Below are 12,928 nucleotides of genomic sequence, written 5' to 3'. Positions count from 1 at the left end.
ATCAACAAGCAGCCATGATCAGGGACCATGAGGAGATTAAGCAGCAGCCCAGATCCAGTGCCCTGAGCAGTGAGATCAACGAGCAGCCTGGATCCAGGGCACTAAGCAGTGAGGATCAACAAGCAGCCATGATCAGGGACCATGAGGAGATTAAGCAGCAGCCCAGAATCCAGTGGCACCTGAGCAGTGAGATCAACGAGCAGCCTGGATCCAGGGCACTAAGCAGTGAGGATCAACAAGCAGCCATGATCAGGGACCATGAGGAGATTAAGCAGCAGCCCAGAACCAGTGCACCTGAGCAGTGAGATCAACGAGCAGCCTGGATCCAGGGCACTAAGCAGTGAGGATCAACAAGCAGCCATGATCAGGGACCATGAGGAGATTAAGCAGCAGCCCAGAACCAGGGCACCGAGCAGTGGAGATCAAAGAGCAGCACACTGAGATGATCAGTCCAGGTCCAGGGTACTGAGCAACAAGGAGATAAGAGATCAGCACAGATCCAGGGAACTGGGAAGGTCAGCTAGCAGTTCAGATCCAGTGCACTGAGCAGCGAAGAGATCAAAGAGCAGCCCATATATATATTGCACACTGTTCAATAAGGAGACCAAAGAGCAGCGTAGAATCTGTGCACTTTGCAGTGGAGAGTTTAAAGAGCAGTGCAGATCCAGTGTGCCATGCAGCAGTGCTTTAGGCAGTGGAATAGCGCAGATCCTGCAAGGCGCTCCATTCAAAAGTAGCCGCAGAATCGGACAGTGCAAAGAAAATCATTTGAAGCCAGAGTTAAAGCAAGTGGCCTCCTGCTTGTGAAGGCACTGCTGAGCGTTAGGCATGGGACTGAGCAGCGGCATTTACCAGATGATCTACGCAGCTAGAGCCAGGAAGCGAGAACAGGGCACGGCCAGCAAGAAGCCGCAAAATTCCAGTTACCTCCTTCGCCAAGACATATTCCAGAAGCGCCGCATTTCACACGGTGTCTGGCACTCGGAACAGGAGCTCCAGAGAAGCGCACTCCTGGGGTCAGCTTCTCCACGCTCTCACTCCGTGCGACCCAGTCCAGCCTCTCCCTGCCGTTCTCCCCAGCAGTTTTGCTGACCCCGGTTAGGTGCTGAGTGACTCGGATGAGGATCTCCCAAGTGCAACGTGTGGTATTATCACATGCAAGGGCCCCACCGTGCTGCAGCTCCATTTTTCAGCAGAGACCTTGGGACCCGAACCTACAACATGCCAGCTGAAACCCGAGAAAATGCCACGGGGCAGCTCTGTGCATGGGAAGCTCCTTTTCATCCATCCCGTCACATTCTGTAAACGCTCCCCGGGGGTCCTCCAGTCCTCCCGCCCGCCCTCCCGTTACACATTGCCACAGGAAAGAAAAGACAAGATTGACTTCTTTATAAATAAGCAAAAATATAACCAACAGAAGGTGAAATCAAAGAGGGGAAGCATTTAATGACTAAATTGTCCGCTCAGACTGGTTACAGGGGTTACAACTTTGTCCATCTCTTCGCCTTATTTCTCTTCTCTCATCGGCTTCCAATGAAACTGCCAAGCAATGCCATCGTAATCCATAAGAGACAGCACCTGATACCAGTAAGAGGCAGCACCTGATACCAGTAAGGGCAGCACCTGATACCAGTAAGAGACAGCATCTGATACCAGTAAGGGCAGCACCTGATACCAGTAAGGGCAGCAACTGATACCAGTAAGAGACAGCATCTGATACGAGTAAGAGACAGCACCTGATACCAGTAAGAGGCAGCACCTGATACCAGTAAGGGCAGCACCTGATACCAGTAAGGGACAGCACCTGATACCAGTAAGGGCAGCACCTGATACCAGTAAGAGGCAGCACCTGATACCAGTAAGGGCAGCACCTGATACCAGTAAGAGACAGCATCTGATACCAGTAAGAGACAGCACCTGATACCAGTAAGAGGCAGCACCTGATACCAGTAAGAGACAGCACCTGATACCAGTAAGAGGCAGCACCTGATACCAGTAAGGGCAGCACCTGATATGAGTAAGAGACAGCACCTGATACCAGTAAGAGGCAGCACCTGATACCAGTAAGGGCAGCACCTGATACCAGTAAGGGACAGCACCTGATACCAGTAAGAGGCAGCACCTGATACCAGTAAGAGACACCACCTGATACCAGTAAGGGCAGCACCTGATACCAGTAAGAGGCAGCACCTGATACCAGTAAGGGACAGCACCTGATACCAGTAAGAGACACCACCTGATACCAGTAAGGGCAGCACCTGATACCAGTAAGAGACAGCATCTGATACCAGTAAGGGCAGCACCTGATACCAGTAAGAGGCAGCACCTGATACCAGTAAGAGACAGCACCTGATACCAGTAAGAGACAGCATCTGATACCAGTAAGGGCAGCACCTGATACCAGTAAGAGACAGCATCTGATACCAGTAAGAGGCAGCACCTGATACCAGTAAGAGGCAGCACCTGATACCAGTAAGAGACAGCACCTGATACCAGTAAGAGACAGCACCTGATACCAGTAAGAGACAGCATCTGATACCAGTAAGGGCAGCACCTGATACCAGTAAGAGACAGCACCTGATACCAGTAAGAGACAGCATCTGATACCAGTAAGAGACAGCACCTGATACCAGTAAGAGGCAGCACCTGATACCAGTAAGGGACAGCACCTGATACCAGTAAGAGGCAGCACCTGATACCAGTAAGGGCAGCACCTGATACCAGTAAGAGACAGCACCTGATACCAGTAAGAGGCAGCACCTGATACCAGTAAGAGACAGCACCTGATACCAGTAAGGGCAGCACCTGATACCAGTAAGAGACAGCATCTGATACCAGTAAGGGCAGCACCTGATACCAGTAAGAGACAGCATCTGATACCAGTAAGAGGCAGCACCTGATACCAGTAAGAGGCAGCACCTGATACTAGTAAGAGACAGCACCTGATACCAGTAAGGGCAGCACCTGATACCAGTAAGAGACAGCATCTGATACCAGTAAGAGACAGCAGCTAGAGCCAGGTGCTGCCCTTACTGGTATCAGGTGCTGTCTCTTACTCGTATCAGGTGCTGCCCTTACTGGTATCAGGTGCTGCACCTGATACCAGTAAGAGACAGCATCTGATACCAGTAAGAGGCAGCACCTGATACCAGTAAGGGCAGCACCTGATACCAGTAAGAGACAGCATCTGATACCAGTAAGAGACAGCATCTGATACCAGTAAGGGCAGCACCTGATACCAGTAAGAGACAGCATCTGATACCAGTAAGAGACAGCACCTGATACCAGTAAGAGACAGCACCTGATACCAGTAAGGGCAGCACCTGATACCAGTAAGAGACAGCACCTGATACCAGTAAGGGCAGCACCTGATACCAGTAAGGGCAGCACCTGATACCAGTAAGAGACAGCACCTGATACCAGTAAGGGCAGCACCTGATACGAGTAAGAGACAGCACCTGATACCAGTAAGAGACAGCACCTGATACCAGTAAGGGACAGCACCTGATACGAGTAAGAGACAGCACCTGATACCAGTAAGGGCAGCACCTGATACCAGTAAGAGACAGCACCTGATACCAGTAAGGGCAGCACCTGATACGAGTAAGAGACAGCACCTGATACCAGTAAGAGACAGCACCTGATACCAGTAAGGGACAGCACCTGATACGAGTAAGAGACAGCACCTGATACCAGTAAGGGCAGCACCTGATACCAGTAAGAGGCAGCACCTGATACCAGTAAGAGACAGCACCTGATACCAGTAAGGGCAGCACCTGATACCAGTAAGAGACAGCACCTGATACGAGTAAGAGACAGCACCTGATACCAGTAAGGGCAGCACCTGATACGAGTAAGAGACAGCACCTGATACCAGTAAGAGACAGCACCTGATACCAGTAAGGGACAGCACCTGATACGAGTAAGAGACAGCACCTGATACCAGTAAGAGACAGCACCTGATACCAGTAAGGGCAGCACCTGATACGAGTAAGAGACAGCACCTGATACCAGTAAGAGACAGCACCTGATACCAGTAAGGGCAGCACCTGATACGAGTAAGAGACAGCACCTGATACCAGTAAGGGCAGCACCTGATACCAGTAAGGGACAGCACCTGATACCAGTAAGAGGCAGCACCTGATACCAGTAAGGGACAGCACCTGATACCAGTAAGAGACAGCACCTGATACCAGTAAGGGCAGCACCTGATACCAGTAAGAGGCAGCACCTGATACCAGTAAGAGACAGCACCTGATACCAGTAAGAGGCAGCACCTGATACCAGTAAGGGACAGCACCTGATACCAGTAAGAGACAGCACCTGATACCAGTAAGGGCAGCACCTGATACCAGTAAGAGGCAGCACCTGATACCAGTAAGGGCAGCGAGTTGTGCTTCACAATCCCATTGCACCTTCTACCATTCAGGCTGTGCCCATCACCCCCATAAGAGGGGCTCACACTCCTCACCACTTCTTCCCAATTGGACATCGGTGTTAAACAGTAAGATACACAAATCCGGGGTATTTTTCCAGACCATTTTTCTCCATGTTTTGCTCTCCTGCTGAGGCAGGTGGTGTTGGTATAAGATGTTTGCAGGTAAACAGATTTCTGGGCAAAGCGAATTCCATCTCTAGGCCCAGTGTGTGCCACGATGCTCATCCAAAGCTGGCACCCTTTACAGCACGAGCAGGAAAGTCAGGCACCGCCCCCTCAGAGTGGCCCTCTCCCCCTCCCCCTCCCCCAGGTTATACCCAGTCCTGGATCCCTTCCTCCTGTCTCTGCTGGACCTTGCTCAGTGCCTCCTGAAGGGTCAGGAGCTTGCGTTTCTCGGAGCGACACGACATCTTGCGTAGGGACGGCAGGGGCACTGAAAGAGAGGGAGGTCAGGGGTTTATAATTAAAGAATGGGGCATGATAAGATCCACCTGGGACAGGCTCTGTTGATTTTATACCTCAGTAGCACAGGCGGCTGACATTGCATGCACAGAAATCACCAGCATCCTGTCAGCATCCAAGCACTAGAGTGAAGGACTTTGGCTGCCATGTTAGTCCACACATGCATAGATTGGAGAGATTACTTACCTGATAATTTTGTTTTCCTTACTGTAGACAGATGGACTCTGGGCCAATGGGTTTATGCTCCCCTGCTAGCAGATGGAGACGTTTCAAAGCTGACGTCACCCTAGATTCACCCCTGCAGTGAGCTCAGTCCTTCAGTATTCTCTTTAAAAGTCACTGTGGACATACTATCGAAAAAAACGATTAAAAACAGATAACCATAACTGTACTCAACCAAATAATGAACCCCAGTAAGAATATAGATGCCCTGATCTAGGGACTGGATGACGGTTTACCCGTAATCTCCTGGAATCAATATCCACTCCACGGGCGAATCCTTGGCACTGTTCTTGGCAGCCGTGGGTGGGATGCTGAGTCCACCTGTCTCCACTAAGGAAAATGAAATTATCAGGTCAGTAATTTCTGTATTTCCTAGCGTGTAACCAATTGGACTCAGGACCAAAGAGATGTACAACAGCTACTCCCAATTGGGGTGGGAGGCTGCCCACGGTCCAGTTAACACCGCCCTTGCAAAGGCTGCATCCTCGTGGGCCTGAACATCCAGGCGATAGAACCTGGAGAAGGTGTGCTTTAGATGCAGACTGTCCTTTCTTCACACCATGCCACAAAACAAAAAGGTAATGCGATAAACGGAATCTATTGGTAGCCTCCAGATAGAGCAACATCCAGCTTTCTGAGTTGACTCAAATGAGGACCTCTCAACTCCACATCAGGAAAGGCTGGAAGCTCCACCAATTGATTCAGGTGAAAAGCGGAGACCACCTTTGGCAAAAAGCTCAGGACTGTTCATAGCGAAACTCCGGAATACAAGATGTGGAGAAAGGGTTCCCTGCAGGACAAGGCCTGAAGCTCAGAGATCCTCATGACTGAACAAATCGCCACCAAAAGAAAACACCTTCAACGTGAGATCCTTCAAAATGGTCTTCCTGAGTGGCTCAAAGGGGGGCTTTGCACAAACCCTGGAGAACCAAGTTCCGGCTCCAGGAGTGGCATAGTCTGTGAGTCGGTGGGCGCACATGTTTTACACCCCGAAGAAAATGCACCACATCAGGATGAGTCACCAAAGGAGCACCCTGGATGTGGCCCCTCAAACATCCCAGAGCAGAGACCTGAGCCTTCAGGGAATTATAGGACAACACCTTCTCAAGGTCATTCTGCAGAAAGGAAAGAACTAAGTCACCGAAGCTTTCGAGGATTCACCCCCTGAGGCTGGCACCAGAACTTAAAGACCTTCCAGACACGAACATATGTCACAGACATAGAGGTTTTCCAGGCCCACAGTAGGGTAGAAATAACCACCTCTGGATGGCCTTTCTTCCTCAACTGTTGCCTCTCAAAAGCCAGGCTGCAAGACAAAAGTGATCTGCCTTATCGAAAAATATAGGGCCCTGACGAAGGAGATTTAGAAGATGACCGAGACGGAGAGGTCTTCTTCTAAAGGCCAGATTCACAAGGTCCGTGAACCAAGGTCTTTGTGGCCACTCTGGAGCCACGAGAATCACTCATCCCCGGTGACGTTCTATCCTCCTTATTACCTTGCCCACTAGCGGCCAAGGAGGGATCATGTAAAGGAGAACGTTGTGCGGTCAAAGGACTACCAATGCATTGACTCCCTCCGCGCCGTAATCCCTTCTGCAACTTAAAAAGCACGGCGCCTTTGCATTTGCGTGCGTCACCATCAGGTCCACATGAGGATCACCCCACCTGCAACATATCAGGCGCATGGAGGTATTGGACAGCTCCCACTCCCTTGGGTCCAACTGTTGGCAGCTGAGGAAGTCCGCTTGTACATTGGTCAATCCCGCAATATGTGATGCTGCCAACATTGCTAGAAGTTGCTACGCCCAAGACATCAGCATCTTCGCTTTGAGAGCTACAGGATGACTCTTGGTTCCTCCCTGTCAGTTGATATAGGCTACAGTTGTCACACTGTCCAACAAGACTCTAACCGCCTGATTGCGCAGGAGGGGAAGGAAGCTCTCCAGAGCCAGCCAGATGGCCCTTGTCTCAAGATGACTGATCAACCAGGACACCTCCACCAGAGACCACCAGCCCTGAACCGACCGAGTCTGACATACTGCTCCCCAGCCGGACAGGCTGGCATCTGTTGTCACCACCATCCACTGGGGTATCTCCAGATTCATCCCGCGCTCCAAATGGTCCTGGGCAAGCCACCACAAAAGACTGGACCTGGCAACATTTGTAAGTGGCAGCAGGAGGTGGAATTGCTCCGAAAACGGGTTCCAGCGGGACAGCAAAGCAGCTGGTAGAGGTCTCATATGCACAAAAGCCCACAAAAGCCCACGGGAATAGCTCTAAGGTTGATGCTATGGAACCAAGAACCTGCAAGTAATCCCAGACCCTGGGCACTGAGGCTTGCAATAGGCTCCGGACTTGGCTGCACAATTTGAGAATTCTGTCCTCTGAGAGAAAAACCTTGCCCATTCAAGTATCGAAACATGCTTCCAAAAAGTCCAAGATTGGAATGGGGCTAGACAGCTCTTGGCAAGGTTGACCACCCACAGCCCAGGGACCTCAGGCAGTGTAAGACCACATCCACTGCCTGCGAGCATTGGTCCGCTGACTTCGCTCGGATGAGCCAATCGTCTAGATAGAGATGCACCAGAATCCCCTCATTCTATAGGGCCACTGCCACCACCACCATAACTTTGGTGAAGGTCTGTGGAGCCGTGGCAAGGCTGAATGGTAGAGCACAAAACTGGAAACGTTGCCCAGAACCATAAATCTGAGGAACCTCTGATGGTCCCGCAAATCGCAATGTAGAGCTAGGCTTCCGTCAGATCTAGGGATGCCAGGTATTCACCCTCCTGTAATGCTGCAATGACTGAGTGGAGCGCCTGCATCCAAAAACGGGGCACCTTGAGAGCTACGTTCACCTTCTGTAAGTCCAAGATGGGCCGAAAGGTTTCCTCCTTCTTTGGGACGATGAAGTAAATGGAGGAATGTCCAGTTCCGTGCTTTGATCAAGGGACCGAAACGATGGCCCCCAGACTTAGGAGCCGCTCCAGGGTCTGGCGAACAACAAGGAGACCCACAAGGGGACACCAGAAAAAGGTTGTGGAGCAGATGAGCCAATTCTAATGCGTAGCCGTGTTCTATCGTGCTGAGAACCCACTGGTCTGACGCGATCTTGACCACTCCTCATAAAAGAGAGTCAGCTAACCCCCTATGTAGAATCCAAGGAGAGGGTCGGCCATAACTCCGGGATAACCCCCCCCCACACACACACACACCATGGGGGTGTGGTATCCAAATCCGCGTCGCCACTGGCGGATCCTCCTTTCTGGCCACCTTCCCAGACAGACCCTCTGGAACCTGACTTGGTGGAGGCCCCCTCTTCTGAGCACCACTGGCCAGAAAGGCCTGGTGCATTAAAAGAATGAACTCTGGGGAAAATGCAGGCTGACCCCCAAAAAACCCTCCCAGGGTACTGGGGTCCCCCATTAGAGCGGCCTCCTGTGGCCTTGGGGCGAAAATCAGCGGGAGAGAGCGCCAGATGGATATCCCCTCCTCCTAATGCCTTTGCCTCTGCCACGCAAAACCTACAAAATGGCCATCGTTCCTGCGCTGAGAGGAACGGATCGGCCTGTACGTCTGGGGCGGCAATTGCTCTGCCAGAGCAATACTGCTTCGCCAAGACTAGTGCGGATGTACTCGGAGGATTCTCCTCTCCAGAGAGATAACGATCACAGCATTCAGCCGAATCGCGGTAGGAAAACAGATCCCCACAGTGTGAGCAACGGCTTGTGCGCGGCATGCTGCTGTGCCCAGGCCATGTCACAAAACGCTGACAAGCCTGGGGAGGGCGGGGGAAAGTTCCCCCGAACATTCACCAGCAACTGGACGATCCTGCTCGGCCGCGTTTCATGACAGGCAGCCTTCCCATCTGCTGTCCGCTCAGACTACCTTTGCTCTTGCTTTTTTTAATTTTTACTTTATCGCAGTGAAATTAAGGTAAATAAAGAAAATGGGACCTTTTCTAAAGAAAGGCAGAGGCTAAAGGAGAGACTGAAAAGGGGGGGAGGAGTGAACTGGACCACCAATTATCACCCCCAGCACCAAATAATTGAGGTTCCCAACCCCTGCCTACGACCAGGGAGGATGGTCCACCAGGACCTAGCTACTCCCTATGAGGCCACTTCTGTCTTCTTTTTTGTTTTGAAGTAACACTTGGGTCAGAACCGCAAAATTTGCACCTCCTCCATCTGCTGGAGACAGAGAAATACTGAGGAGCAGCAGATGGCACACCAGGTTAAGAGGTAGTGCCTGTGAAACTTTCTGTCTCCATCTGCTGGAAGGGAGGCAAACCCAGCAGTCTGGACTGATCCGGGTACTTACAGGGAACGAGCATACAGCCAACAGGAAAACTGTTTTCAGGGTTAATAAACGCAAGGAAAGTCCGTGCAGTGGCAAAAGAAGGGCCCTACCAAAAACTCCAATACTACATTAAATTCCACAAGGGAACCAGCCAACGTAGGGGTGGCCGGAAGTGCTTCACCCCTTTCAGAAAACGGGCCATGTCCGGATGAGCCGTTAGGCGGGTTCCGTTCACCTCACCCCTGAAACAGGAGAGAGCCGCTGCTTGGACCTTCAAGGAGTTAAGGGTCAAATCTTTATTTAAACCGTCCTGCAAAAATTCCAAAATTAGTGGGATTTTGACCGTCTGAGGGGAAACACCGCATTCCTCGCATCAGGCCTCAAATACTCTCCAGATCCACACATACGCTAGGGACGTAGAGAAATTCCACACGCAGAATAAGGTGGCAATTACATCCATCTTTTTCTTTAGTCGAGCCCTCTCAAGGGCCAGACCGTAAGATAGAATCAAGTCGAATACTCGTGAAGGATAGGTCCCTGCTGTAGCAGATCCCTGTGCGGTGGGAGGCACAAGGTGCTCTCCACCAGGAGTCTCTGCATGTCTGCATACCACGGATGCCTGGGCCAGTCTGGAGCTACTAGTAGAACTAATCCCCTGTAGTGCTCGATTCTGCGAATGACCTTGCCCAGGAGGAGCCAAGGAGGAAAGGTGTATAGCAGCTCCTCTTCCAGCCAGGTCTGAACAAGAGCGCCCATTCTCAGGGTCAACTGATCTCTTCTGCGCCTGAAGAATCGTGGAACCTTCACATTGTGAGATGTGACCAGCAGGCTGATGGACAGATAACCCCAGCGATCTACTACCAGCTGAAAGGCTTTGGCCAGCAACACCCATGGATCCAGACTCTCCCTACTTAGAAAGTCTGTTATGACATTGTCTTTTCCTGCAATGTGGGAGGATGAGATCGTCTGTAGATTTATTTCTGCCCAATCCATAAGGAGATCTATCTCCTGTGATACTTGCTGGCTTTTGGTTCTACCCTGGTGGTTGATGTAGGATACTATTGTTGCGTTGTCCAACATTACACAGACCGCTTGACCCTGGAGTATTTGGCTGAATTGTAGACATACCAATCTGACTGCCCAGGCTTCCAGGTGGTTTATGTTCCAGAGGGTCTCTTCCTTGGTCCAACGCACCTGGGCTGCCAGTTCCTAGCTGTGAGCTCCCCAGCCCCAGAGGCTCGCATCTGTCGTGAGGACCAGCCAGTTCGGAGGGGATAGGGGTACACCCCTGCCCAGATGAGCTTAAAATCATGAGAGGTCTAGAACGGGTAAATGTGAATCGGTTATTTACTTTTTCAGATAATAGAAGGACTAGGGGGCACTCCATGAAGTTAGCATGTAGCACATTTAAAACTATTCAGAGAACGTTCTTTTTCATTCAACGCACAAATAAACTCTGGAATTTATTGCCAGGGGATGTGGTTAGTGCAGTTAGTGTAGCTAGGTTTAAAAAAGGTTTGGATAAGTTCTTGGAGGAGAAGTCCATTATCTGCTATTAATCAAGTTGACTTAGAAAATAGCCAATGCTATTACTAGCAACAGTAACATGGGATCTTCTTAGTTTTTGGGTACTTGCCAGGTTCTTATGGCCTGGATTGGCCACTGTTGGAAACAGGATGCTGGGCTTGATGGACCCTTGGTCTGACCCAGTATGGCATGTTCTTATGTTCCTTCAGACACCACTGGAGCCAAGAGAATACTTCCATCTGTAAGTGGAGACGAATCGAATAGTCAGGAGACAGTGGGTTCCAACGTGATAGCAGGTAGCACTGAAGTGGTTGCATATGTGCCCTCACCTATGGCACTGATTTCAGGGTTGCTGCCATCAAACCAAGGACTTATAGATAGCTCCACACCATCGGGTGTATTGTGTTCATCAATAGATGCACTTGGGACATAAATTTCCTTATACTCATGGTCGGGAGGAAGACCTTGCCCTGCTTGGTATCGAACCAGACTCCCAGATATTCCAAGGACAGGAAAGGTTTGAGACTACTTTTGTCCAGGTTTACGACCCAACAGAGTTCTTGAAGCAAGGTGGTCACCCTATTGGTCACCCGGAGACTCTCTTCCATGGTTGTCCAAGTACGTGTGCACCAGGATTCCCTCTTTTCTCAACGCTGCTGCTACGATCACCATAATCTTGGAAAATGTTCAAGAGGCGGCCAGGCCAAATGGCAGTGCCCGGAATGGCGACCCAGTACCGTAAAGCGTAGGAAACTATGTTTTTGCCGGATTGGAATATGTAGGTAGGCCTCGGATAGGTCCAGGGAGGTTAAGAACTCTCCTGATTGTACGGCCATTATCACGGAGTGTAGGATTTCCATGCAGAAATGAAACACTCGTAGATGTTGGCTGACGCTCTTGAGTCCAGGATGGGGCGGAAAGGAACCTTCCTTCTTGGGTACGATGACATAGATCAGGGATGGCAAACTCCAGTCCTCGAGTGCTGCAAACAGGCCAGGTTTTCAGGATATCCACAATGAGCACGCATGAGAAAGATTTGCATCCAGTGGAGATAGTACATGCAGATCTTTCTCATGCATATTTCTTGTGGATACCCTGAAAACCTGGCCTGTTTGTGACCCTCGAGGACTGGAGTTCGCCATCCCTGACATAGATGGAATAACACCCCATATTTCCCTGAGGTGCAGGTACTGGGTTAAAACCCTCATCCTGAGGAGCCTTAACAGGGTAGTCTCTGCTGCCTGCTTCTTGTGCTGGGAGTGGCCAGGAGATATCATGAATATGCCCCAAGGAGTGCTGTGAAATTCCAGCGCATATCCTTCTCGTATGACCTCCAGTACCCATTTGTCCGAAGTTATCTCGACCCACCATTGGTAGAAGACGGATATTTGACCCCCTATCTCCTCATTCCAAGGGTGGGTCGGCAAAAACTTCTTTGGGGGGTTTGGGATGAACCTGAACCTCTCTTGGGCTGCCGACTCTGAAAGGACTGAGACCCTCCAAAGAAATGAGACCTCTGAAATGTTGGGAGCCCCTGGATCAACCCCTCATGGGCGAGGGGCGCTGTAACTGCTTTCTCTTATCTTCTGGTAACGGGGTACTGGAGATTCGCCTCATTTACTGGCCAGCTTTTCCAATTCGCTTTCGAAGAGGAGTGATCCTTTAAAGCGCATCTTTGTGAGGTTTGCCTTGGAGGTTAAATCTGCTGCCCAATTCCACAGCTATAGCTGTCTTCTGGCTGCTACCACTGAGGCCACTCCTCTGGCTGAGGCATGGACTAGGTCCAAGCCCGTTTCAGTTATAAAGGTGGCAGCGGGTTCCATAACCGCTCTGGAATTTGCCCCTGAGTCATCCACCTCCCAAGAGAGGAGTAGGCACAAAGGAGCTACCAGTGCACAACAAGAAGCAATCTGTAAGGTCATTGCTATTGTGTAAAGGCCTGTTTAAGGATGGTCTCCATCCACCTATCGTGCGCATCCT

General features: G+C 50.7%; 2 protein-coding genes across 16 annotated transcripts in view; both read right to left on the bottom strand.

Annotated features, from left to right (window-relative positions):
- Positions 1–12,928, bottom strand: part of LOC115076338 (rho GTPase-activating protein 33-like) — a 152,590-nt gene that overhangs the window by 34,800 nt on the left and 104,862 nt on the right.
- On the bottom strand, positions 1,422–4,735 carry LOC115076339. 15 transcript variants are annotated; one of them, XM_029577656.1, is made up of 6 exons: positions 4,369–4,735; positions 3,097–4,231; positions 2,851–2,964; positions 2,168–2,783; positions 1,737–2,031; positions 1,422–1,578 (listed from the first exon to the last, which is right to left on the bottom strand). In XM_029577656.1, exons 1-6 carry the CDS (start codon positions 4,661–4,663, stop codon positions 1,451–1,453), a joined length of 2,583 nt encoding a protein of 860 aa, XP_029433516.1. In that variant the 5' UTR covers positions 4,664–4,735; the 3' UTR covers positions 1,422–1,450. The 15 variants fall into 15 exon arrangements, with proteins under 15 accessions (XP_029433516.1, XP_029433515.1, XP_029433518.1 ...); XM_029577655.1 differs by having other exon boundaries at positions 1,422–1,736; positions 1,827–2,031; XM_029577658.1 differs by having other exon boundaries at positions 1,422–1,601; positions 1,827–2,031.

This window comes from Rhinatrema bivittatum, chromosome 14 (genome assembly GCF_901001135.1).
Source record: "Rhinatrema bivittatum chromosome 14, aRhiBiv1.1, whole genome shotgun sequence".
Taxonomy (NCBI): domain Eukaryota; kingdom Metazoa; phylum Chordata; class Amphibia; order Gymnophiona; family Rhinatrematidae; genus Rhinatrema; species Rhinatrema bivittatum.
This window is presented reverse-complemented; position numbering and strand designations above follow the sequence as displayed.